Source organism: Elephas maximus, chromosome 19 (assembly GCF_024166365.1).
Source record: "Elephas maximus indicus isolate mEleMax1 chromosome 19, mEleMax1 primary haplotype, whole genome shotgun sequence".
NCBI classification, from domain to species: domain Eukaryota; kingdom Metazoa; phylum Chordata; class Mammalia; order Proboscidea; family Elephantidae; genus Elephas; species Elephas maximus.
In genome coordinates, this window is record NC_064837.1 from 30626104 (window position 1) to 30650996 (window position 24893).

The 24893-nt window shown below is 43.9% G+C and overlaps 1 protein-coding gene and 1 long non-coding RNA gene across 2 annotated transcripts; both read left to right on the top strand.

The window, feature by feature from the left end:
• The first annotated feature begins 344 nt into the window (after nt 1–344).
• On the top strand, nt 345–2236 carry LOC126063022 (C-C motif chemokine 4-like). The gene is made up of 3 exons (XM_049861102.1): nt 345–624; nt 1152–1266; nt 1873–2236. Exons 1-3 carry the CDS (start codon nt 549–551, stop codon nt 1958–1960), a joined length of 279 nt encoding a protein of 92 aa, XP_049717059.1. The 5' UTR covers nt 345–548; the 3' UTR covers nt 1961–2236.
• Nucleotides 2237–7099: 4863 nt separating this feature from the next.
• On the top strand, nt 7100–9142 carry LOC126063024 (uncharacterized). Its single transcript, XR_007514196.1, has 3 exons — nt 7100–7169; nt 7805–7953; nt 8899–9142. It is a non-coding gene; the product is annotated as an uncharacterized LOC126063024 (long non-coding RNA).
• Nucleotides 9143–24893: the final 15751 nt, after the last annotated feature.

Below are 24893 nucleotides of genomic sequence, written 5' to 3' on the forward strand. Positions count from 1 at the left end.
TTATGATTTCAATGGTGCGAAGAAGGAATTGTTGTTTCATGAACAAAACATTTTAACTCTATGAACCACAGACAGATCAACGAGAGGCTAGGAAGCAAAACCCAACAATTAAACTCATTGTGTGGCTTCACAACTGTTGTCTACAAAGCCCTTCTAGAAGGTGTGAACATTTCATCCTTCCTCTGGGGTTTGCAATTCTCTCCCCAGTCTCAGTCACTGCCTTTGGTGTACCACTTCCGTCTGGGGTGCAGCCCACTTTTTCCCCTCCACTTCCCTCCTCTTTCCTCTGTGATGACATCGCACTGGGGAAGAGAAGCTGTTAGAAGCTCTTCACTCTCAGCTAGCTTCAGTTCCCTGATCCACACCATGACATCATCTCTACCCTGGAAATTCCACTTGCTGTCCTGTGCCCCCACCTTTGTCCAAGGCCCCAAAGTCCCTATAAAGAGGGGTTCCCAACTCAGTATCATCACAGAACATAGTCTGAATTCTGAAGCTTCTGAGCTCTGCAGTCTCAGCTTCTGGAAAGTCTCTCTTCAGCTAAGACCATGAAGCACTGCATGGCCATCCTCTCTCTCCTTGTGCTTGTGGCTGCCTTCTGTTCTCCGGCCCTCTCAGCACCAAGTAAGTCCATCTTCTCAGCTGCTATTTCTAGAGTCAGTGTGTATGCAGAGTCCACTTCTCTAGTTGGGGGTGGTCCAACAGTGGGACCTAGAAGATTCCAAATAGTCTGCTGTTAAATGTGGATTCTAGTAGACATTTAACAATATTCAAGTTCCTGTTTTTTGTTTTTTTAAGAAACAAATAGGAACCAATACAGAAAAAAGGATGCGGTAGAAGTCAGGCTGAAGAATTGTCTCTGCTTCTAACTAGTTGTTCAGTCAAATCCCTGCCTTTCTCTGTGCTTTGGTTTTCACACCTGTAAAATGAAGGGAGTTGGCCATTAGCTCTGAGACTCGATCCAGCTCCAATCTTTTAGAATTCTTCCATGATCTTCTCTGAGGATTCTCTATTCAAAATATGACTTCCACTCAGGGTAATTGGAATTTTATGTTAGGGACCATATTTGTGGTTCTGGTAGCTCCACAGGAATGCTATAAATGAGCAACTCTCATGTAGAGCTTTGATCTCACTTCATCCTTTACTTTTAGTGGGCTCAGATCCCCCTACTGCCTGCTGCTTCTCCTACGCCCTGAGGAAACTTCCTCGCAACTTTGTGATTGATTACTATGAGACCAGCAGCCTCTGTGCCAAGCCAGCTGTGGTGTGAGTATCAACCCCTAGGCTCCTCTGGGAGGCAAGGGCGAGGGTAGTACAGTGAAAAGGGGGCCTATCTGGGGTGGGGGTGGGGGACCAAGCACCAGGGAAGCAAATCTCAGAGCTGAAAGCCCTGGTGTCCAGGGAGCAGTGAGGGAACAGGTCATGAGGTTGCTTGTTGAGTCCTGTAGGAGCTGGGTAGAGCCAAGGGAGAGGAGGGGGGTTCCTGCAAGGAAGTTAGGCAGAGGTTAGGAAACCAGGGAAAGTCAAAACAAGTCAAATAAGAAGTGAACTGATTTCCTAAATCATACTAGAAAACATGTAGAAAAGTTGTTGTTAGGGGCAGCAGGGAATGGGGAGATGTATCCACATTAATTGCAAGACTCACTGATTCCTCATCTGGGTAACCTCTGAGCCACAATGAAGTCCCAAGGGTGAAAGTTACAGGGAATCTTATTCCAGTGCCACACCAGGAGCTCCATCACTGGAGCTGCTCAATGTGAAACATCAGCAATTGTGCTGAAGTAGAGAGAGATGCCTGCTATAAGCAAATAATAGTACCAGATGTCCTCAAAGATTCCATGGGAGTCTAATCTGTCCATTCCTCACCCTCAGATTCCAGACCAAAAGGGGCAGGGAAGTCTGTGCCAACCCCAGTGAGCCCTGGGTGCAGGAGTACATGGATGACCTGGAGCTGAACTGAGCCACTCCTGGCCCGAGAGCAGCAAGTCTCCAGAGAGGGGCACCTGAGCCCCGGCACTCCTCAGTGAGACACATCCTCTCCATGCTCAAGGCTCCTCTCAGCATTCCCTGTTCCTTCTCTTAGTTTAATCTTTACTATGTGCCATGTTACTGTATTATGTGATGTTGTTATTATTTATGTTTGTTTTGCTTAGGGACACATGTCCCCCATGGGGATGGTCCACCACTACTGTTTCTCTGCTATTGTAGAGAATACATGGGTAATGTAGTTTGATTCCATGTGTTTTCATAATAAAACTTTTTTAAAAATGTAGACAGTTCCTTTGTGGTTTTAATTTGGTTTGGGGTGAAGGGAATTGCCTGGTACTGTGCGATGCAGTGGTTAAGTGCTCAGCTGCTAACTGAAAGGTGTGCAATTCAAATTCACCAGCCACTCTGGGGGAGAAAGACCTGGAGATCTGTTCCTGTATAGGTTACAGCCTGGGAGACTCTATGGTGGGGTTCTACTCAGGCCTATATGGTCGCTCAGAGTGGGAATCAACTTGATGGCACAGAACAACAACGTTAGTATGGATAGATCCCTGGGTGACACAGACATTTGGCACTTGGCTGCTAACTGAATGGTTGGCAGTTCTAATCTAGCCAGAGGCACCACAGAAGAAAGGCCTGGCAATCTACTTCCATAAGATCACAGCCATTGAAAACCCTATGGACTGCAGTTCTATTCTGACACGCATGGGGGTGCCATGAGTCAGAATTGACTCAACAACAAAAGACTTTTAAAAAAAAATTAGTACGGATAACAGCTTCCAAAAGTAATAAGAATAAGCAGTTACTGAGTTACTATGTGCTCTGGGCTAAATGCTGTAAACACATGATCTCATCTAAAGTTTCAACAAGGATTTTAACACCCTTATGGAAACCCTGGTGGAGTAGTGGTTAAGAGCTATAGCTGCTAACCAAAAGGTCGACAGTTTAAATCCACCAGAAGCTCCTTAGAAACTCTATGGGGTAGTTCTACTCTGTCCTACAGGGTCTCTATGAGCCGGAATCAACTTAACAGCAATGGTTTTTTTTTTTCTTTTTTTCAATGGAGCAGGGACTGTTATTCCCCCAGTTTTATAGATGAGGAAACAGATGTTCAATGAGTTAAAATGACTTGCTAAATCGGCTTGGAGAACATCACAAAGGGATGATCTGAAAAGGAAACAGAGCTGTGGTGCTAAGGGTTATCATTTCAGCATCTTGTAGGGAAGTGTTTATAGAGGCAGCAGAAAATACAGAGGGGCAAACCAGCAATTCAGAGTCAGAAAAGTGGACCTACATCACTTATTATCAGTATACCATCAGGAAAGACATCTTAATTTACTGGGCCTGCATTTCCACACCTGTGTAGTGGTGCAACAGTTAAGCACTTGCCTGTTGGCAGTTCAAACCCACTCAGTGGCTTTGTGGGAGAAAGACGTGGTGATCTGCTCCCATAAAGAGTACAACCTAGGAAATCCTATGGTCAGTTCTACCCTGTCCCACGGGGTCACTATGAGCCAAAATTAACTCAATGGCACCTAACAACGACAACAACGACAACAACGAGGGGATAATATTATCCACTTCAAAGGGTTATTAAAGAGTGATATGTAAATCGCCCATCATGGGCGCTGGCACCCAGAAGGTTCTCTTCTCCCCTCCCTGAGCCTCAGCTTTTTCTCTTAAAATGGTAATACTGTCTTGTTCTCCCAAGATTCATGAGAACCAGTTAGTCAATGGATCAGCACTCTAAAGACCAAGCAAATGTGAAGCATTAGCATGAGGACAAGCCCAAGCTAATATGAAGTATTATCATGAGGACAGAGGAACGAACATCTGGTTTGGTCCTGGAGTGTTTCAAGAGTAACCTAGAGCCATATCTGCGTGATATCCTTCAATCAGAACATCCTATAACATGGATCAGAGGGAACATGGCTCTGAAAAATAATTACATGCATAAAAGAGACTTAATCCATGGACATGGGATCAGAGTCTATTAAAGCAGAGAGGAACCTCTCAGACTGTCTGGTTCAACTCTCTCATGGTTTGGAAACTGAAGGCCAGAGATGGGGAAGTGACTCTCCAAAGTTCACTCCAAGTGTGTGAAAGAGCAGACTTCAGCCAGTGACAACTCCAGTTTAGAGTCCTTTCCTGTGTACCTTCATCAGTGACATACCTCTGTGGTTCCCAAAAGGGTGACCCATTGCGGGAAGAGGGTGAGGAGGGGGTCCACCTTGAAATAAGCCGAGTGCTCTTGGTCCGGTGCAAAAGCAGAACTGGGGGGCCTATACTTCCCTGGGGCCAATAAACATAGTTCCGTTCTTGTCTTGCCCTTAGCCACTTGCCTCATCCCAAAAGCCATATAGGAAACTCCTTAAGACTCAACAGGGACTGGGAAAAGGAGGGAGGGCACAGAGCTAATCCAAACAGATGTGAGGAGGGGCTAGAAGCAAAGAAACTGCCTGGTCTTAGCTTCTGCTTTCATTTTCCTAGTACAGAGCTGGTCAATTTGCTAGCCATTAGCCACACGTGACTATTTAAATTTCAATTCGTTTTAATTAAAATGAAAAAAAGTTATTAAGTTCCTTTATCACACTAGTCACATTTCAAGTGCTCAATGGCCACAAATGACTAGTGGCTATCACATTGGACAGTTCTGATGTAGAACATTTCTATCACCACAGAAAATTCTATTGGACAGTGTTGTTCTAGCCAGTGGTTAAGAGATTGGCTGCTAACCAAAAGGTTGGCAGTTTGAATCCATCAGCTGCTCATTGAAAACTCTATGGGGCAGTTCTACTCTGTCCTATAGGGTGGGTAAGTAGGAACTGACTTGATGGCAATGGGTTTATTTTTTTTTTAAGGCAATGAGAAGTTTCTAGGTGACACAAAATGGTTAAGCACTTAACTATGAACCAAAAGGTTGGCGGTTTGAACCCACCCGCCAGGTGCCTCACAATATAGGCCTGGTTACCTGCTTCCAAAAAGTTAGTCTTTAAAACCCTATGGAGCACAGTTCTACTCTAAAACACATGGGGTAGCCATGAGTTGTAATTGACTTGATGGCAACTGGTTTGGTTTTGGTTTTAAAGGGAGTGAAGGGAGGAGGAAGTGGGGTCACTTAGAAGGTTAGGGCGTGGTCTTTGGAGAAAGACATACAACCCTATTCTGAGGGAGGGGTTGGGCAATAGGCTGGATGACCCTGAGGCCTGAGACGAGGTGTAGATCAGTGTGGTAGGCTGAATAATGGGCACCAAAGTGTCCACGCCCTGGAACCTGTGAATGTTACCCTACATGGCAAAATGAACTTTGCAGATGTGATTGAGTTAAGGATTTTAAAATGGAAAGAGTATCCTGGATTATACAGGTGAATCCTGAACACAATCACAGATGTTCTTATATGAGGGAGGCAGAGGGAGATTTTACTACAGAAAAGAAGAAGGCAATGTGACAGCTGAAGCAAGATGCCACGGTGCTGGCTTTGAAGATGGAGAAAGGGGCCAGGAGCCAAGAAATGGAAGAATGCAATTTTAGAATCTGGAAATGGCAAAGAAATGGATTTTACCCTAAAGCCTCAAGAGTGCGCAGTTTTGCTGATACCTTGATATTTGACCCATTTGAAATTATTTTGGACGTGTAGTTTCCAGAACTGTAGGAGAGTAAGTATGTGTAATTTAAGTCACCAAGATGGTAATTTGTTATGGCAGCACTAGGAAACTAATACAATCACCCAAATGAAGAGTCACTGATGTTGACCCACTTTGCCCACTCGCTACAGCTCAGAAAGGAGTGTTCTAGAAGGTTAGTTGATACATTCAGAGGCGATGAACTATAATGAGATGAGGCACTCTCAAGTGGAAGGTCTGCTTTAGCAGTTGAGTATGAGGGCTAAAGCTTTACTTAGGATACAAAAACCACCAGCCAGGTTATGAGGAAGATTCCCTCTTCTTGAGACCCCCTTGACTCTCTGAGAGGACTTGGATTCCTATCTGGAAAGGTCTTAGAGGCCCATCCTTTCATATGATGAATGAAACCCAGAGGTGAATCATGACTTGCCTCTGGTTTTATTATTAGTAAGAGGGCAGGGTTAGGGCAAGAATCTGGATCTCCTCTCCTACCATTTGGAAATGCTGGTGGCATAGTGATTAAGTGCTACAGCAGCTAACCAAAAGGTTAGCAGTTCAAATCCAACAGGCGCTCCTTGGAAACCTTGTGGGGCAGTTCTACTCTGTCCTATAGGGTCACTGTGAGTCAGAACTGACTTGACAGCAATGGCTTTTGTTTTGTTTTGGTGTCTCCTACAGTTAAGTCCTTTCTCCACCCCCTCCTGCCCCTGAGCAAACTGGAAGGGAGTAACTCAGTTCAGCAGAGGCTAGGTCATCAGATGCCTCCTTCCAGGGAAGGTGGCAGAAAGCCTGATCACCCTCGTGAAATTATCCTTCATGCAGGAATTACATGTGATACCATGGGATCATTGTGGTGGGGCAACATAGGACCATTGCCCAATATGAGACTGTTGTTGTTTTTCTTTCCCCTCTTTTCATACACTTCCTATTCTTATCCTGGGGTCAGGGAGCTGGCATCTGCTTACTTGACTTTCTAGCTAAGGTTTCTCTAGGTTTCTGGGTGACAGCCAGAGCCAAAACAAAGGAGGCAGAAGAAGGAATAGGAGCTACAATTTGTGGAGCAACTTCTGGATGCCAGGCCTGTGTTTTCTACTCTGTTGCACAGCCTGTCTCCCTATTTCGTGCTCCAGATAGGAGGGAGTCTTTTTCCTCACGTACTAGGTCAAGCAAACTCTCTCCGTCCATCTACCCCAAACTACTGCACCCCAGAATGCTCCCCTAATGTTCCCATTCAGGTAGGCACTTTCCTCCCAGGGGGCCAGGAGTAGAGCAAGCTGAATGCCCTAAGCGGAGGGAAACCAGTTGTGAAATAGAACAAAGGAACCAGGTCACTTGTGGGCACTTCCTAGATAGTGTGTCATTTTTATTGAATTCTTCCTGCTTTACTGTCTCTTGCCCCACCCTCCCTTTCAGGAACACTGAAGGTATAAATTGGAGCTGAGCTCGGTGTGTACATCACATCAAAGGCCAACATGAGGACAGGCATAGTTTTAGTTCTGGTGGTTTTCATCACCCTGGGGATGGAGATGGCTTGCGCTAAGAGTCTTCCTTCCACAGGTGAGTGTGCTGAGGGCATCCTACCTGAAAGTAGAAAGGGCTGAGTCTGCCTTGCACCTTGGGATGGTTTGCCACAGAAGCAGGCAGTGTCTCCTCTGCAGAGTGGAGATTTAGTATTGTTAGACACATTTCCTCTGAACTTCATGCATGGTTAGCCTACATGTCCCATTCCTCTTATTAGATTGGGATAAGTCTGGTTAGATGATGGGGGTAAAGAGAAAGGTCTCTCCTCTAGTTAGGAGACATGCCCTGGGTGTGGGACTCCACATGGGAGTAGCTCTGGAAAGAGCCCCGGCATGTGTGGGGATGGGGAGATGGCAACCTGTGATCACAGATAGTATAATATCTTCTTACGAAGGGGTGGAAAGGAGGGAGTTATGTCAGTGTAGATTTCTTACCTGTGACACTCTGCAGTATTTGAAGTAAGAACATTCCGGAAGGGCCAGAGTGTGGATCTAGAGGCTTCAGAGTGAGGGTGGAGCTGCCGAAGCTGAAGTAACAGTTCAAGAATGTGAAGGAAGAAATGGAACAGGCTGGAGTCCTGCCAGATAGGAGGGCTTTAGACCTCCGGCATCAGTTCTCCTCTCTGTCTTAGTAACCATTCCAGGCTGCAAGAAGATCATTGTATATTTCAGGGCGAGAAAAACCTGGCGTCTGCCCACCGGTGCCACAAAATATGTTTGGAGTGTGTGATGAACGATGCTTAGGAGATGAATGGTGTCCAAAAGAAATGAAATGCTGCAGCAACGGGTGTGGCCATGTCTGCAAAATTCCTCTTATCCCAGTAAGTATAAATCATTCAAGAGCTGTCTGAGGGAGTAGATGAGCCCCCAGTGGACTGTGCTTCATAAGAAAGGGGCTAGAAGCAAATGGCGGAAGAACTTCCGTTTCTTGTATCCAAGTCCCTCCCGTAGAAGTGAAGCTGCATTCCAGGGTAGCCGTGGCCCAGGATTTACAGGATCATTATTACCAAGGATTTTCCATCTTCCTTTCCTCTTTACTGCTAAAGATGCCAAGCATAGTGTTTAACTCTTCCTGGAAAATGGGAAATTCTGGAGGGACCAAAGGAAGGAACAGAAAACCCCAGCTTATTGAATATCTCCTGTGCCAGGCAGGGGCCCTGGTGGCACAGTGATTAAGTGCCATGACTACTACCCAAAAGGTTGGAGGTTGGAATCCACCAGTCCCTCCTTGAGGCTGGTTGCCCTATGGGGCAGTTCTATTCTGACCTATAGGGTCACCATGAGTAGGAATCAACTCTGCAGCAATGGGTTTCCTGTGCCAGGTAGGCATTGTGGTGAAGTTGAGAAGAAAAAATAAACACAACCAGGTCGGGGAGACAGGCCCAAATCAATAATTACAATGAGTGAGATAAGTGATTTGCACAGATTTCTAATAGGTTCTGTGGGAACAATGAGAGCCATTATTAGCTTTGTCTGGGTGAATTGGGAAGGTTGTCAGAGTGGAGAACTTTTGAGAAGGGGCATAAAGGATGCATAAAGCTCACCAGATAAAGGACAGGCAGTCTAGATGAAGGAAAAAATATGGGTCCCCCTTTGGAGATGGGAAAGTGATTAAGCTGGTTAGAAGTGGAGTGTCTTAGAGGGACTGTCGTGGGTCATCTAAGGCAGAGTCCAAAGGGTAATGAGCAGTCAGATAAAGAGATAGAATGGTAACTGGATGGAGCTTTTGAAGCAGAGGAAATGTCATGATCCAATTTGTGTTTTAGAAAAGTGGCTCTGGTGGTCCTGTGAAGGCGGACTGAATTTTTATTAAGTGTGCCTGATGACAAGCCATGGAAGATTTCTCATGAATCCATGAATCCCATGGAAGATTTCTCATGAATCCATGAATCCCATGCTTGGCATAACAACAAGATCACCTCCATACTCCATTCCTTGCTATTCCCAATCCTTGGAATTGGAGCCCTAGAAGACGAAGATCTAATGAGCTTGTGTCCAAAATAAATTGTGTCTGTGGTATTATTCAGGCTGAGTCATTCTTCCTATTTAGGATTCAAATGGACCCTCTATGGACCAGCAGTGCCACATGTGTTCAGTGTAGTGAGCTCCACGAAAGCAAGGTACTCAGGATACCAACAAGTCAAAGACAAGATCCCCCCATCTAATTCCCTTCTTCTTTCCTTCTCTATATCTTCAAGGAAGGCAATGGGCATAAGAATATTTTCTTGGGTCTTCTGTCAATATAATTTTTGTCAAGCAAACAAAGTTAAATGGCAAAGAAGCACACACCAGGCCTGTTGCAGCAGGTTGTGTTGGGGGTGACTCAGAAGGAGAAGGAGCAGGTGTGGGGACATCCCATTCTAAGGCAACACCAGGGTCTAGTAGGACTGGATGCCCAACTCAAGTAGAGTGACCATGACCCTTAGGAAGTAGGGCTTTAAGTGGCACTGGAAAAGATTTTCTAGCTTCTGCCCTGGAGTGATTAGGAGTCAGGATATAATAGAAATACTTGCAGGAACTTTAGCCCCAGCCCTATTCTGCCAGCTCACCACAGATGACTGGGAATCACCACCCCTCCCCTGGACTGAAGAATGGTCCAGTCCCTGTCCATAGTTGATTGCCTGAATCTCTCAGCACTACAAGTTTTCCAGGAGATGGCCAGCTTGAAAGGCTCAGTCTTGCACAAGTTAACCCTTACTTCTCAGGTAAAAATCCAGCCAGGAAACACTTGAGAACATTTTAAACAATATATAAAGTTCACTAGATAAAGGGAGGGTAGTCTATATGATGGGAAAAATGTGGGTCCTCCTATGGATATGTGAAAGTAGTGGTATATGAGCCTCTGTATTGTTTCCTGATTTGGGTCAGTGCCATGGAGCAGTAGAAGCAAAGAAATGTCCTCCGAGTCCCCAAGTTGAGAAAATTTCCAAGTAATTCCTACTCTAAATGAGAAAGTTTTTTTATTGGATGTCCACCAATGGGAAATCCAACAGCAACGCAGGCTTTCTCTATGAAGTCCCCAAAAGGCAATTTTACATTAGAGCTTATATATGATTTTTTTACAAAGGTTAGAAGTGTCTTTGTAGTCCATAAATGACATGGCCAAATGAGTTATTCATTACAAGATAATTACAAGAGACTGTTTATCAGACTAAAGAGATACATGCTGGACATCTCCTTATCAGGCTAAAGATATACATGCCAGCCATCTGGGCTCTAATCTTCCTGTGGGGGGTCATAAGTCACATGTGGCCGGACAGAGCAAAACAAAGTCATTGGCAAAGGTATGCAGAAAGGAGAAGGCGGGCAAAAAAGGAAAAAAAAAAAAAAAATAGATTCATCATGGCGTTTGTTATGTCAAGCTCTCAACTCCCATTTTGAAAAGGAGAAAACATTCTTGGGAGTATTAGGGTCACATATTCCCCCCTTTTGAAGCTTGGGTGGCCACACACACCTATCCCAAGTTTCAACCTATTCTTTTAGATCAGAAAGTTTTAAGCAAAAGGATTGGGTCTTTTGTCTGCAACAGGTTTGAGCCATCCATTGGACAGTCTGACTCTGGACAGAGAATGCCACCCCACATATAGGCCACATAAATTGGAGACAGCAGCAGATTAACAGGTCTATAGCAACCCATTCAATTCTACTAATGAAAAAGGTTTTTAGCCAGGTAATATCTGGCAGGCAAGAGGTCAGCCAAGAAAACTCAAATCCTTCATGAATCTAGTAACAGGCCCCCAACTATAAATGTTAGAATATCATAACTCTTTGTGTGTTAAAAAATGGTGAAATTTCTCAATGCCTTTAAGGGAGTACAAACCCCGATGAGACAGGACTTGAGGGCAGAGTTGTCATGCAATCCCCCATCCAGACAAAAATTAGTAATGTTTAACACTTCTCTAGCAATATAGATCTAAAAATGTTCATCTTTTAACAAGGGGTTGGGGGGAGCATTTATCTCAGGGACAAGGATTTCCCAGGCAGATGTCTTTCTGGTATCCAAAGGTAATCCCATCTAAGCTAGCATCAAAAACATTTTTACTTTTAACCCTAGAAAGTCTTAACTTCAGGCCATCAGTGGGTTGGGTTTTCCACTCTTTCTTATCCCTGTGGACTGGGAGGGGCTTGACACAGGCATGATGGATCCATTCCTGCAAGCTTCATAGCTGTGTGAGTGCTGAGTAGTATGGGGAAGGGTCAGTCCACTTACACTGTAATGGGAGGTTCTTCCACTTTCAATGGGGCACCTGGTTGCCAGGCTTGAAATAGCGCACAGCTGTCTCAAGAGCGGACTTCTGCCTAACCCACACTGCCGAATGTAGCTGGGAAAGAATTTTGGTTAGAGAAAGCAAATAGTTAGACATCATTACATTAGGGGGCTGGGTGGAGGACTGCGGGGAGAGTTGGTTGAGACAATATGGTCTCCCACAGAGTATTTCAAAAGGACTGATTTTAAGTTTTCCCCGGGGTACAATACAGACTCGGAGGAGGGCCAGTGGCAGGACATCTGTCCAGGCAGCCTGGTCTCTTTGCACAGTTTACTAAGGTGATGTTTTATGGCCTGATTCATTTTTTCAACCTTTCCACTAGATTGGGGTCTCCATGTTGTGTGGAGTTTCCACTTAATATCTAAAGCAGGCAAAACGTGTTGAACCACTGCAGATAAAAAATGAGCGCTGTTGTCACTATTGAGGCCTTCTGGAAGTCCGAAGCAGGAGATGATTTCTCTCAGCTGTCTTGGCCCAGCAGGGAAAAGTTTCTACCCATCCTCAAAAAGAATCTACACACACCAGGAAATATTTTATCTGATGTTTAGCTTTGAACACTTCACAAAAGTCAATTTGCCGTATTTCACCTGGATTATTGACAGCACAAAGTAAGCAAGTGTCAACCACATGCTGAATGGCTGTAATGAGCTTTCTGCCAAGGCATGTTTTGTTACCCAATCAAATACGGCTTCTTTCCCAAAATGTGAAGCCTGATGTAAATTAAAAATCAAATAAAAAATCTGATTGGCAGGGATGAAAATCTTACTGTCAGTGATGTGTATCCAGCCCTGACTCTCTCGAGTGGCACCCCATTCCTAGACTCTCTGTAAATCTTCTTGAGTATATTGGGAAGGTTCATCTGGCATGGAGAAGTTTGGAAGGAGAGAGAAAATTGGGCAGACTCCAGCAGCTACTCTTTTGGCTTTCTTGATCGACTGCGGTATTGCCTCGTATTATTGCATGGTTCCTGCTGGGGTTTCAGGACAGCATCCAAAAGTTGCAACAGTTCAGCTCCATACTTAATAATTTTGCCTCCTGCGTTTAAGAGACCCCTTTCTTTGAGCAAAGCTCCATGCACATGCAGTACTTTAAAAACATGGTGGGAATCCTTGTAAATTGTAATTCTCTTTCCTTCTGCCAGTTCCAAGGCTCTGATCGTGGCAATGAGTTCGGCCTTCTGGGCCAAGGTGCCTGCTGGTATGGGCTTGCTTTCAATGACAGCTGAAAAACAGGCAATCGTATAACCTGCACGCTGAACTCCGTTTTGCATAAAACTGCTGCCAACAATGACCTAGATATCATCTGGGTCAAGCAGGGGCTTATCTTGCAAATTGGGTCGACGTGAAAAAATATCATCAAGGACTTTCAATATGGTTATGAATAATCTCCTCTCAGGGGCCGAGTGGCAACAGGGAGGCTGAGGTTAGCCATGAACTGACCTGTAAAGTCAAATTTGATTCTCCCAAAAGCTGAGTTTGATATAGTGCTAGCCAACTGGGGGTGAGCTACAAATGTCCTTTTTGTTCCAATACTACAGTCACTGAGTGAGGGACAAATGCGATAGTATCATGTTCCAAAGTAAATTTATTAGCCTCTTTTATGATAATGGTAGCTGCAGCAACTGCTTTGAGGCGCGCTGACCAGCCTTTTGAGACAATGTCCAGAATTTTAGAGAAATAGGCAACAGGGTGTCTCTGTGGTCCAGACAACTGTGTTAACACACCCAAGGCTACTCCTCTTCTTTCATCTATATGTAATTCAAAGGGTTTTTGATAATCTGGCAGTCCTAGGGTGGGGCTTCCTTCAACTGGGACTTTAAATCACAGAAGGCTCATCGACATTCAGGAGTCCATTTGAAAGGATCTCTCTCTGCCCCCCGAGTAGCCTGATAGTTTGTGCCAAGACCCCAAAATTAGGGATCCAGATGTGACAAAGACCCACCATTCCTAGGAATCCTCTAAGTTGTTTATGTGTCTTAGGAGGGGGGCCAGGCAAAAGATGGTTTCTATTCTTTCAGGTAGTAAATGCATCTGCCCTTTGGGAGATGAAGAAACCTAGGTGTTTTACCTCTGTGAGGTTAGCTTGTAACTTTCATAAAGACACTTGGTGTCCAGCTTTGGTCAAAAATTTAAGACAATCACAGTATTTGTAATGGAGTCTTCCTCAGACTTGCTTCGTATCAGGAGGTCATCCACATATTGTAGGAACACTCCTTGGTTGAGGGGAGGTAACCACTCTAGATCTTGGGCCAGCGCTGTTCCAAAAATAGTGGGGAAGTTCTTAAACCCTTGGGGTAGCACAGCCCAACAGAGCTGTTTTTTTCCTTTGTCCCCTTCCCATTCAAAAGCAAAGATCAGCTGGCTCTCAGTGGCCAGAAGGATACAAAAGAAAGCCTCTTTTAAACCTACAGCAGTAAAATGAGTGCAGGAAGGCGAGAGAGCCAATTGTAGGGTATATGGGCTCAGGATTGGGGGTGTAAGGTCCTCACAACTTTGTTAACAGTCCACAAATCTTGAACAAATTGGTACTCGTCAGTCGATGCCTTCTTCACCGGCAGAACAGGAGTGTTGAATGGGGATCAGCACTCTTGCCACAGTCCCCGCTCTAGGTATCGAGTGATCAGTCCCTGCAGTCCCAGATGAGCCTCCACTCTCAGAGGATATTGTTTAATCTGAGGAGGCATGATGTTGGGTAACAGTTCCACAATCACAGGGACGGTGGTTCAAGCTCCTCCTGGCCAGCCACTGGCCCAAACCCATGGGGCCAAGGCATCAACTGCTCTTTGAACCTTGGTGAGAAGGGCGCTGGGGATAGCACTGGTTGGGTGAGGGCTAAGAGAGCACTTTTCAGGTGTTTGCTGGTGGTACTGTCAGAGACAAGTCTTTTTCATCAAAAGAGATTTTAGCATGGACTTTTCTTAGGAAATGCCACCGTAAAAGAGGGGCTGGGCATTCGGGCATGTATAGAAAGTGGTGGGATAGTTTAGTTTCTCCTGTTTCATGGTCCATGGGCTACAAAAAAGAACCTAGTCAGGTCTTTTCCAGTCACCCCTAAAACTTGAGTACTGTTGGTCGAGGCAGTCACTTTAGGCTTCTGGATGAGTACCGAGAAGTCTGCTCCAGTATCAACCAAAAAGTCTACTGGCTGTCCTCCTACCAGGGAATTGGTAGAAGGTAAATCAAAAGTTTTCTCCCCCCAGTCTCCATCATTTGGAGTCCTCCTCCTGCTCTTTCATAGTTCCTTGAGAAAACTTCTCCTCCCCTTTCAATCTTGCCTGGCCCTTTTCCATTCTTTCTTTTGGGGCACTCATTTTTCCAGTGTCCCTCCTCTTTGCAAAATGCATATTGGTTTTTCTTTAGATGGGGCCTGTCCTTACCTTGGTCTCATCATCTTCTTCCAGATGATCCTAGAGCAGTGGCCAGTAGATTGGCCTGTTTCTTCTTGTCCTGGTCGTTTTCTTGGCGTCTTTTACCTGGTCTCTGTTGGTAAAAACCTTAAATGCAATTTCAACCAGTTGAGTGAAAGACAGGATCCCTAGTCCTCGTTCTACCTTCTGCAATTTCCTGCCAATATCAGAGCATTCTGCCAAATGAAAGTCATACTGATCAGAGGACTGGTTCTGGGGCAGTTCAGGGTCATTGTTTGTATACTTACGGAATCCTGACATGAGCCATTCCAGAAAGGTTGATGGATTTCCTTCCAACCCCTGAATGATCTCCTCTATCTTACTAAAGTGTCTGTCTAGATGTCCCATGCTTTAGCCCCTAGAGGAGAAACCCTCAGTAAGCTATGAGACTCCATCTGTCTTCCTCTGTATTCAGGTCCCACCTTGGCTCTTTAGCTGGTACCATGTCATCTGCTGGTACTCCAGCTACATCTCCTTCATCACTGTATTTGTCTTCTGTCTTTTCTTTTGCTTTTGCTAGTACCATCCATCTTTCTTCTGTGGTGAGGAGTGCATCTAATAAAGTCTGACAATCTGCACATGTAGGATGGTGGGTAGTGAAAGTGTGAGAAAAATGTTCAGTTGTGGCACATGGGTCTGACAAATACTCTGGAAGGTTTCACTTCCAATTTTACAAATTGGAAGCTGGGAAAGGATCATGGAGGCACATCATCTGAGGTGGCCTTTCTGCAGTGGGGACTGGCACCTCCCAGAGTGGGTAAAGGCCTCCTGGGGGAACTGGGCTGAATTGTACCCTACTCCTAGAATGGGGTGGGGAGACCATCCTGTCCCACCTCCTCTGCCCCCCTTAACGCCTTCCCATCTTCAAATTCTGATGCCATGGGGAAAGGGTCAGAGTGAGTGTTGAGGGGGCTTTTCAAGGTGGGGAATGAGAACATCTTCTGGTTCTTCATCTCGTAGCTGTCATCATCTTTACCTGCACAAGACAGGCTAAAACAGAGGCTTTATCCTTTTTTTTTTTTCATGCCATAAAGTCATAAAACATTCTGCGTACAGCTTTTCCTCCCACTTTTTAGCTCAAGTACAAAACAGATCAAACTACAGATTAGTACCAAAATCTCTAGAACCACACTTGATTACACAAAATTTTAGTAAGGGGGATCTCTTTTGGAATAAGTTGAGTTCCTAGTGCACTCTCAGCCAGAACCTTACCTCCCTGGGTACCCATTTGCAATGGGGAACCTCACTGGTCTCTTGTTCCCACAGGACCTAGTCACCCTTTTCTTGAAGGGAGTCTATGAGAGCTGACACCCCTGTGGCTTTTACGGGTGATGTACCACCCAATGCCCAGTTACCTACCATGGCCAACAGAAACTTTCTCCCTCTGTCTGCAGCTTGCTGCCATGGAACCCTCCCCCATTGCTGGACCTCCGAGCTACCCAGGTTGAGAGACCTCCAGAATTCAAAGAGGAGTGAATCTTCTCTCTTCCCAGGTCCTTCCCATGGGGTTAGTCCTTAGGGAGATAGAATCAGGGCCTGAGTAATTCAAGCCACATGTTGGGTGCCAAAAACTAGTTGCCCAGTTAGGGTCCATGCCATGGAGCAGTTGAGCCAATGAAATGTACTCCAAGTCAGAAAGAGTGAGAAAGTTTATTTAGGAGGTGTCTACCAATGGGAAATCCAACAGTAATGCAGCCTCTCTCTATGAAGTCCCCTAAAGGCAATTTTACATTAGAGGTTACATATGATTTTTTACAAAGGTTAGAATTGTCTTTGTAGCCCACAGATGGCATGTCTGGATGAGCTATTCATTACAAGATAATTACAAGAGACTCTTTATCAGACTAAAGAGGTACATGCTGGACATGTCCTTATCAGGCTAAAGATATACATACCAGACATCTGGGTTCTAATCTTCCTGTGGGGGGTCATAAGTCACAGGTGGCCGGACAGAGCAGAATAAAGTTATTAACAAAGGTATGCAGAAAGGAGAAGGCAGGCAAAAAAAGAAAAAGATCTTGTAGGCTCATCATGGCCTACAAGATTTTGTCAAGCTCTCAATTGCACGTTTGGAAAAGGAGAAAACACTTTGGGGAATATTAGGGTCACAGTATTAGTGTTGACCTGTGGGACATCAGATACTGGCTCTGAGAGGGAGTCTGACTCAGACTTGAGTCATAGAAAAAGGCTAGATCTCTGAAAGAAGCTTGATAAAAATGATACTCTGGGTTAAACACTACAAGTTCTATCTCCCAGAGCTCTCTACTCATGCTATATTACTACCAAGATTCCCCCACTTAGCCTGTTGAGTTTTGACATTCCATACCAAGTTCTCCTTGTCCCTAACACTGCTCTTTTGAACTTTGGATTTGCTCTCTCTGCTGCCATGCTTTTGTGGGTAGTATATCTATGGACTTAGCAAATCCTAAGCAACGTTGTGTCTGATTTAGGAATGTATTCCAAAGTACAGTATGTGAGGAAACATGCTGATGTTCATGGAAATAACTGTTATTAATGTGCATGCCATTGTCCGGGAGTGGTTGGTATTTTTGATGATGTAATGGCCTCTCGAAGATTCACTTGTGCTGCCATGTGGGGGAGATTAGGGTGCTGTCTTGTTATAAGGTATAGTTTCCTCCATAGCCAGAATGGGCAGATCTGGAAACCAAGGGTGACATTATGGCAACAGATATCATAATTTTCCCTAATCTCAAAATCCTTGTCTCCTGTTTCGGTGGATTTTGGTGCTGAAGCTATGGACTTTGCTGCCGAAGATATTTTTGTATTCAAGGAAGGAATATGTCCTTCAGGGCCCATTTCATCTTGCCATACTATCTGGGCACAGATTAACAAAGAGGGAATCAGTATTGGCTGAAATGACTGACCTTGATCAGAAAGGGGCAAAAAGTTTGCTACTGTACAGTGGAGAATGGCAGAGGTGTGGGCGAGAGCCAAGAGTTTCCCTTGTGTATCCATGTAGATCATTGTCATAGGCACAAAAGTGTCTCTCCCTCCAAAGATGTCCTCATCTTGATCTCTAGCCAACGACTAAACCTTTACCTTGAGTTGATTCCAACTCATAGCGACCCTATAGAACAGAGTAGAACTGCCCCATAGGGTTTCCAAGGATGACTGGTAGATTCGAACTGCCAACCTTTTGGTTAGAAGCCTAAGCTCCTAACCACTGTGCCACCAGGGCTCCTTCCCTGAGTATTTTTCATTACACCCCAAAGGGACTTTGCAGGTGTGATTAAGTTAAGGATCTCGAGATGGGGAGATTATCTTGGATTATCCCAGTTTGCCCAATATAATCACAAGTGTCCCTATAAGAGGGAAGTAGGAGAGGCAGAGTCAGAATATGTAACAGAAGTAGAAGTCAGAGTGACAAAGGAACGGAAGCCAAGGAATGTAGGCAGCCTCTAGAAACTGGAAGAGGCAAGGAAGCAGATTTTCCCCTAGACCCTCCTGAAGGAAAGCATCCCTTCCAGGGTTGCTTGGACTCCTGGCCTCCAGAACGGGAAGAGCATAAATGCATATTTCTTTAAGTCACTAAGTTTGTGGTTATCTGTTATAGTAGCAATAGGAAATGAATGTAATCATTATGCCTAATAGTAAAAGTCACTGGAGACTAATGGCACCCATATAGGCTGCACCTCCAATGGCTCAGATCCCTCAAAACTAAAGCTTTGTACCTCCTCTCTAGGAAACATTCTGCCCAGCTGAAAACCAAACCAAACCCATTGCTGTTGAGTCGATTCTGAATCATAGTGACCCTATAGGACAGAGTAGAACTGCCCCATAGAGTTTCCAAGGAGTACCTGGTGGATTTGAACTGCCGACCCCTGGGTTAGCAACCATAGCTCTCAACCACTCTGCCACCAGGGATTCCTGCCCAGCTGAGGGGCTTGGTGAAGGCCACAGAGATATCAGTAGGTAGTGGAGGAATCTTCATGACCAATTCTGGAAATAAGGTATTTAGTCCCCCTTGTGTTTTTCTGGTTCATGCTAGATTGTAATCATCTCCCCCTTTTTTGTCCTTTGAAGATAAAAGCAACACTTCTGCGGACAGCTATGGAGGGGTAGTCTAGCAGACCAACCCTCCCTCTTGACAACCACTTTGAGATCTGAATAAAATATGTAAAATGGCATCTGAAGACATTGGATGTCAAGAAAAACAACAAGGACAAAAGAGTAAAAGATCTGGAAGAGAAGGAAAATGCATTGCAACAAAGCAGACACTCTGTGCTCTCTCCTGACTTTCCCCTGAAGGAATTTGCAAATTACATCTGTGAGGGACAAGAGACTGAGTCCAAACAAAGTGGCAGAGCAGGTCATAAGAAGGTAAGCAGATAATTTAGCAGTGTCATGGTGCAGGTAGTTTTCTGTAATACATATGGCTATGATAACTGCCATTTTTGGCCTTAACTCTTGAAGCCTCATTACAAAGAATTTTGGGATACATAATTCCCTAAAAGAAACATAAATACCTCTTTCACAAGGAAGTAAGACACTGCCTTTGTTTCTCAGTGCTGCTGTTTCAGAAATAACACAAACGGGTGTTTTTAATCAGCAGAAATTTATTTTCACTAGCCGATTTTTTCAGAAGGAGACCTCCAGGTCTTTTGTCCTAGTCTATCTTAGCCTGCAAGCTCTTCTGAAACCTGTCCACCATGGGTGAACCTGCTAGTATTTGAAATACCAGTGGCATAGCTTCCAGCATCACAGCAGCACATGAGCCACCAGTAGAACAAACTGACAGATGAATGGTGGATGATCATACTTAGGAAGGCTCAATAGTGTATGTAAGATGGCCATTCTGCCCAAATTAATTTATAAATTCAAGCAATCCCAATAAGAAAATGTCAGACTTCCTCTAGAATTTATGGAAATACAAGTGATCTAGATGAGCGAAAAGAACCTTGAAAAAGAAAAAACAAAGTTAGAGGATTCATGCTATCTAATTTTAAAATCTGCTATGTTGCTGTTGTTGTTGTTGTTAGGTGCCATTGAGTCGGTTCTGACTCATAGCGACCCTATGCACAACAGAAGAAACACTGTCCCGTGCTGCTCCATCCTTACAACCGTTTTTATGCTTGAGCCCACTGTTGCAGCCACTGTGTCAATCCACCTTGTTGAGGGTCTTCCTCTTTTCGCAGACCATGTGCTTTACCAAGCATGACGTCCTTCTCCAGGAACTGATCCCTCCTGTCAACATGTCCAAAGTATGTAAGACCCAGTCTCCCCATCCTTGCTTCTAAGGAGCATTCCCGTTGTACTTCTTCCAAGACAGATTTGTTCATTCTTTTGGCAGTCCATGGTACATTCAATGTTCTTCACGAACACCACAGTTTAAAGGTGTCAATTCTGCAGTCTTCCTTATTCATTGTCCAACTTTCTCATGCATATGATGCGATTGTAAATACCATGGCTTGGTCAGGCACACCTTAGTCTTCAAGGTGCCATCTTTGCTTTTCGACTCTTTAAAGAGGTCCTTTGCAGCAGATTTGCTCGTTGATTTATAGAACTTCTATTCTGAATAAACTCTTGATATCTCTTTCTCCAGTCTGTGTCCTTCCCTCTGCTTAAGATGTATACTGAAATTCTTATCATGAACGTCATCAAACCAAGCACATGGTAATTGACTGTAAATCTCCCTGGCTCTGGAGCACTGCAGGTGATTTCAAGTGATAACAAGTTCTCAAGAAGTAGGCTTTTAAAGGTGGAAAACAGGGATTAGTTATCTTTCCTGGTTGTATTTTTAGGCAGCACGATCACGCTGTCAGTGGAAAATAGGACACCAGTAGTCCATGGCACAGATTGGAAAAATAGATACTAAAATGATCATTTATAGTTGCTTTGAATGAAATGCCTGATGAAGGAAATTCTTTGGGAGTCCAAGGGACTATTAAAATAGAAAACTATGGTGGCACAGTGGTTAAGAGCTCAGGCTGCTAACCAAAGGTCAGCAGTTCAAAGTCACCAGCTGCTCCTTGGAAACCTTATGGGGCAGTTCTACTCTGTCCTATAGGGCTGCTATGAGTTGGAATCTACTCAATGGCCATTTTTTTTTTTTTTGGATGGAAATATGAAGTGGGGGTGACTTCTTCTGACTGCACTGCAAGTGTTTCAGAAAATCAACAATAGGTCAGCGCTTTAAATTCTTAGTTGAGACTTATGGCAGATAAACATAAAAACATCTATTGTGCCCTAAGGAAATCCATGCCTGTTTCATCTGAAAATCAGAACCAACGTTTGATCTGGTGATATTAGAAACACAGAACTCACTGGAATCTCAGCTTTGCCAGGTACTGTATATGAAACTGAGGGCACTGAGAAGGGAAGCGTTGGGCCTTGTGGATTGCAATGATTTTGATGCATGTGAATACCTTGAATCTCCAACATTTCACTGGGTGACACTTTTATTCTCAAACCGAAGGGCTCCCTTTAGTAATTCTTGTAAATTTGGTTTGGTTTTTACATATTCCCTTAATTTCTGTTTATCTGGGAATGTCCTAATTTCACCATCACATCTGAACAAGAGTTTTGCAGGATATATTATTCTTGGTTGACAATTTTTTTTTCCTTACAAGGTTTTATATATGTCATCCCATTTCCTTCTTGCCTGCTTGGTTTCTGCCAAGTAAGCAGAGATTAGTCTATTGTTTCCCCTCTGTAGGTGACTTTTCATTTTTCTCGTGCTGCCCTTGGAATTCTTTCTTTGTCTTTGGTCCTAGTGAGTGTGATTATGATGTGTCTTGGTGATTTTCTTTTGGGGTCTGTCTTAGTTGCCTAGTGCTGCTATACCAGAATACCACAAGTGAACGGCTTTAACAAAGAGAAATTTATTTCTTCACAGTAAAGTAGGCTAAAAGTCCAAATTCAGGGCATCAGATCCAGGGGAAGGCTTTCTCTCTCTGTCTGCCTTCTCTTCAATCTTTCCCTGGACTAGGAGCTCTCTGTGCAGAGACATCGGGTCAAAAGGACACACTCTGCTCCCAGCAGTGCTTTCTTGGTGGTATGAGGTCCCCTCTCTGCTTGCTTTCCTTTCCTTTTTATCTCTTGAGGGACAAAAGGTGGTGCAGGCCACACCCCAGGGAAACTCCCTTTATGTTGGATCAGTGATGTGACCTTAGTAAGGGTGTTACAGTCCTACTGTAATCCTCTTTAACATAAAATTGCGATCATAAAGTGGAGGACAACCATATAATACTGGGAATCATGGTCTAACAAAGTTGACACATATGTTGGAGCGACACGATTCAATTGATGGCAAGGTCTATCCTATATGGGGTTCGTTGAGCTTCTTGGATGGTCAGCTTTTTGTCTTTCATGGTATTATGGGAGTTTTCTGTCAGTAATTCTTCAACAATCCTCTCTGTGTTTTCTATTTTCTCTCTCCGTCCTGGAACTGTGATCACTCACAAATTTTTGCTTTTAATTGTATCCCACATAATTCTCAGGGTTTCTTCATTCTTTTTTCCGATTTGTTCTCAAACAGAGATGTATCCAAGTGTTTGTCTTCAGTTTCGCTGATCTAGTCTTCCGTTGTTTCAAACCTGCTCCTCAGACCCTCTGTGCATTTCTGAAATCTTGTTATTTATCTTTTGGATTTCTAAGTGTTGTTTTTATATGATTTCCAGTTGTGAATTTATTTTGACATATTCTTCCTGTATTATTTTCCTGAATTCCTCCATTTTTCATCTGTACTTTCCATGAATTTGTCTGCCTCTTCCATGAATATGTCTATTTTTTCCTCATTTTTGTCTTTTTGCTTCAACTCTTGAATAGCTTTGAATATTAGAGATTTGAATTCCCTATCAGGTAGTTTTAGTGCCTTTTCTTCTACTGGAAAGTCATCTGGTGTTTTATTTTGGATGCCTACTGTAACCATCCTGTCCTTTTTTTTTTTTTTTTAATATATGTTTTGATATTGTCTGCTGTCTTTGGGACATGCAGTATTTATTTTCTTTAATTTTTTTTACTGAGCTTTAGATGAAGGTTTACAGAACAAACCAGTTTCTCATCAAACAGTTAGTACATACATTGTTGTATGACATTGGTTAACAACCTCAACACATGTCAACACTCTCCCTTCTGAACCCTGGGTTCTCTATCACCAACTTTCCTGTTCCCTCCTAATTTCCAGTCCCTGCCCCAAGGTTGGTTCGCCCCTTTTGTCTTCTTTTGTTCCATGGGCCTGTTCAATCTTTGGTTGAAGGGTGAACCTCAGGAGTGGTGTCATTACTGAGCTGAAAGTGTGTCTGGGGGCCATGCTCTCAGGGTTTCTCCAGTCTCTGTCAGTCTAGCAAGTCTGGTCTTTCTTTTTGAGTTAGAATTTTGTGCTACATTTTTCTCCAGCTCTGTCCGGGACCCTCTATTGTGATCTTTGTCACGGTAGTCAGTGGTGGTAGCAGGGCACCATCTTGTTGTACTGGACCCAGTCTGGTGGAGGTCTTGGCAGATGTGGTCTATCAGTCCTTCGGACTAATCTTTCCCTTGTGTCTTTAGTTTTCTTCATTCTTCCTTGCTCCCGAGGGGGTGAGACCAGTGGAGTGTCCTAGACGGCTGCTCACATGCTTTTAAGATCCCAGATGCTACTCACCAAAGTAGAACGTAGAAAATTTTTTTTATAAACTCTGTTATGTCAATTGAGCTATTATGTTCCCTGAGACCGTGGTCCCCACAGCCCTCAGCCCAGCAATTCGGTCCCTTAGGTGGTTTGGGTGTGTCTATGGAGTTACCGGAAACCCTGATGGTGTAGTGGTTCAGAGCTATGGCTGCTAACCAGAAGGTTTGCAGTTGGAATCCACCAGGCGCTCCTTGGAAACTCTATGGGGCAGTTCTACTCTGTCCTGTAGGGTCGCTATGAGTCGGAATCAGCTCGATGGCAGTGGGTTTTTTTTTTTGGTTGTTGTTATGGAGCTACCATGGGCCTGCCTTGTTTAGGCTGTGCTGGCTCCCCCAGTATTGTGTACTGTCTTACCGGTCACCAAAGTTACCGCTTATCTACTGTCTATTAAGTGTTTTTCCATTCCCACCCTTTCCCACCCTCGTAACCATCAAAGATTGCTTCTTTTTGTATGTAAACCTTTTCATGAGTTTTTACAGCAGTGGTCTCATACAATATTTGTCCTTTTGTGATTGACTTATTTCACTTAGCGTAATGTCCTCCGCATCCATCCATGTTATGTGATGCTTCACAGATTCACCATTGTTCTTTAGCTTTGCATAATACTCCATCGTGTGTATGTACCACAGTTTGTTTACCCATTCATCTGTTGATGGGGATCTAGGTTGTTTCCATCTTTTTGCTATTGTGAACAATGCTGCAATGAACATGGGTGTTCTATTCTAGTCGTGTGGTAACTCTTATTTCTCTAGGATATATTCCTAGGAGTGGGATTGCTGGATCATATGGTATTTCTCTTTCTAGCTTTCTAGGAAAGCACCATTTCATTTTCCAAAATGGTTGTATCATTTTGCATTTCCACCAGCAGTGCATAAGATTTCTGATCTCTCTGCAGCCTCTCCAACATTTGTTATTTTCTGTTTTATTGATTCGTACCAGTAATGCTGGGGTGAGATGGTATCTCATTATGGTTTGATTTGCATTTCTCTGATGGCTAGAGATCGTAAGCATTTCCTCATGTGTCTGTGGGCCGCTTGAATGTTTTCTTTGGTGAAGTGTCTGTTCATATGCTTTGCTTATTTTTTTAATCGGATTGGTTGTCTTTTTGTTGTAGAGGTATTGGATTTTCTTCAGATTTTAGACATTACACCTTTGTCTGGTTTGTAACAGCCAAAATTTTTTCCCTAGTCTGTAGGTTCTCCTTTTACTCTTTTGGTGAAGTCTTTTTTTTTTTTTTAATAATTTTTATTGAGCTTTAAGTGAACGTTTACAAATCAAGTCAGTCTGTCACATATAAGCTTATATACACCTTACTCCATACTCCCACTTACTCTCCCCCTAATGAGTCAGCCTGCTCCCTCCTTCCAGTATCTCCTTTTGTGACAATTTTGACAGTTTCTAACCCTCTCTACCCTCCTATCTCCCCTCCAGACAGGAGATGGCAACACGGTCTCGTGT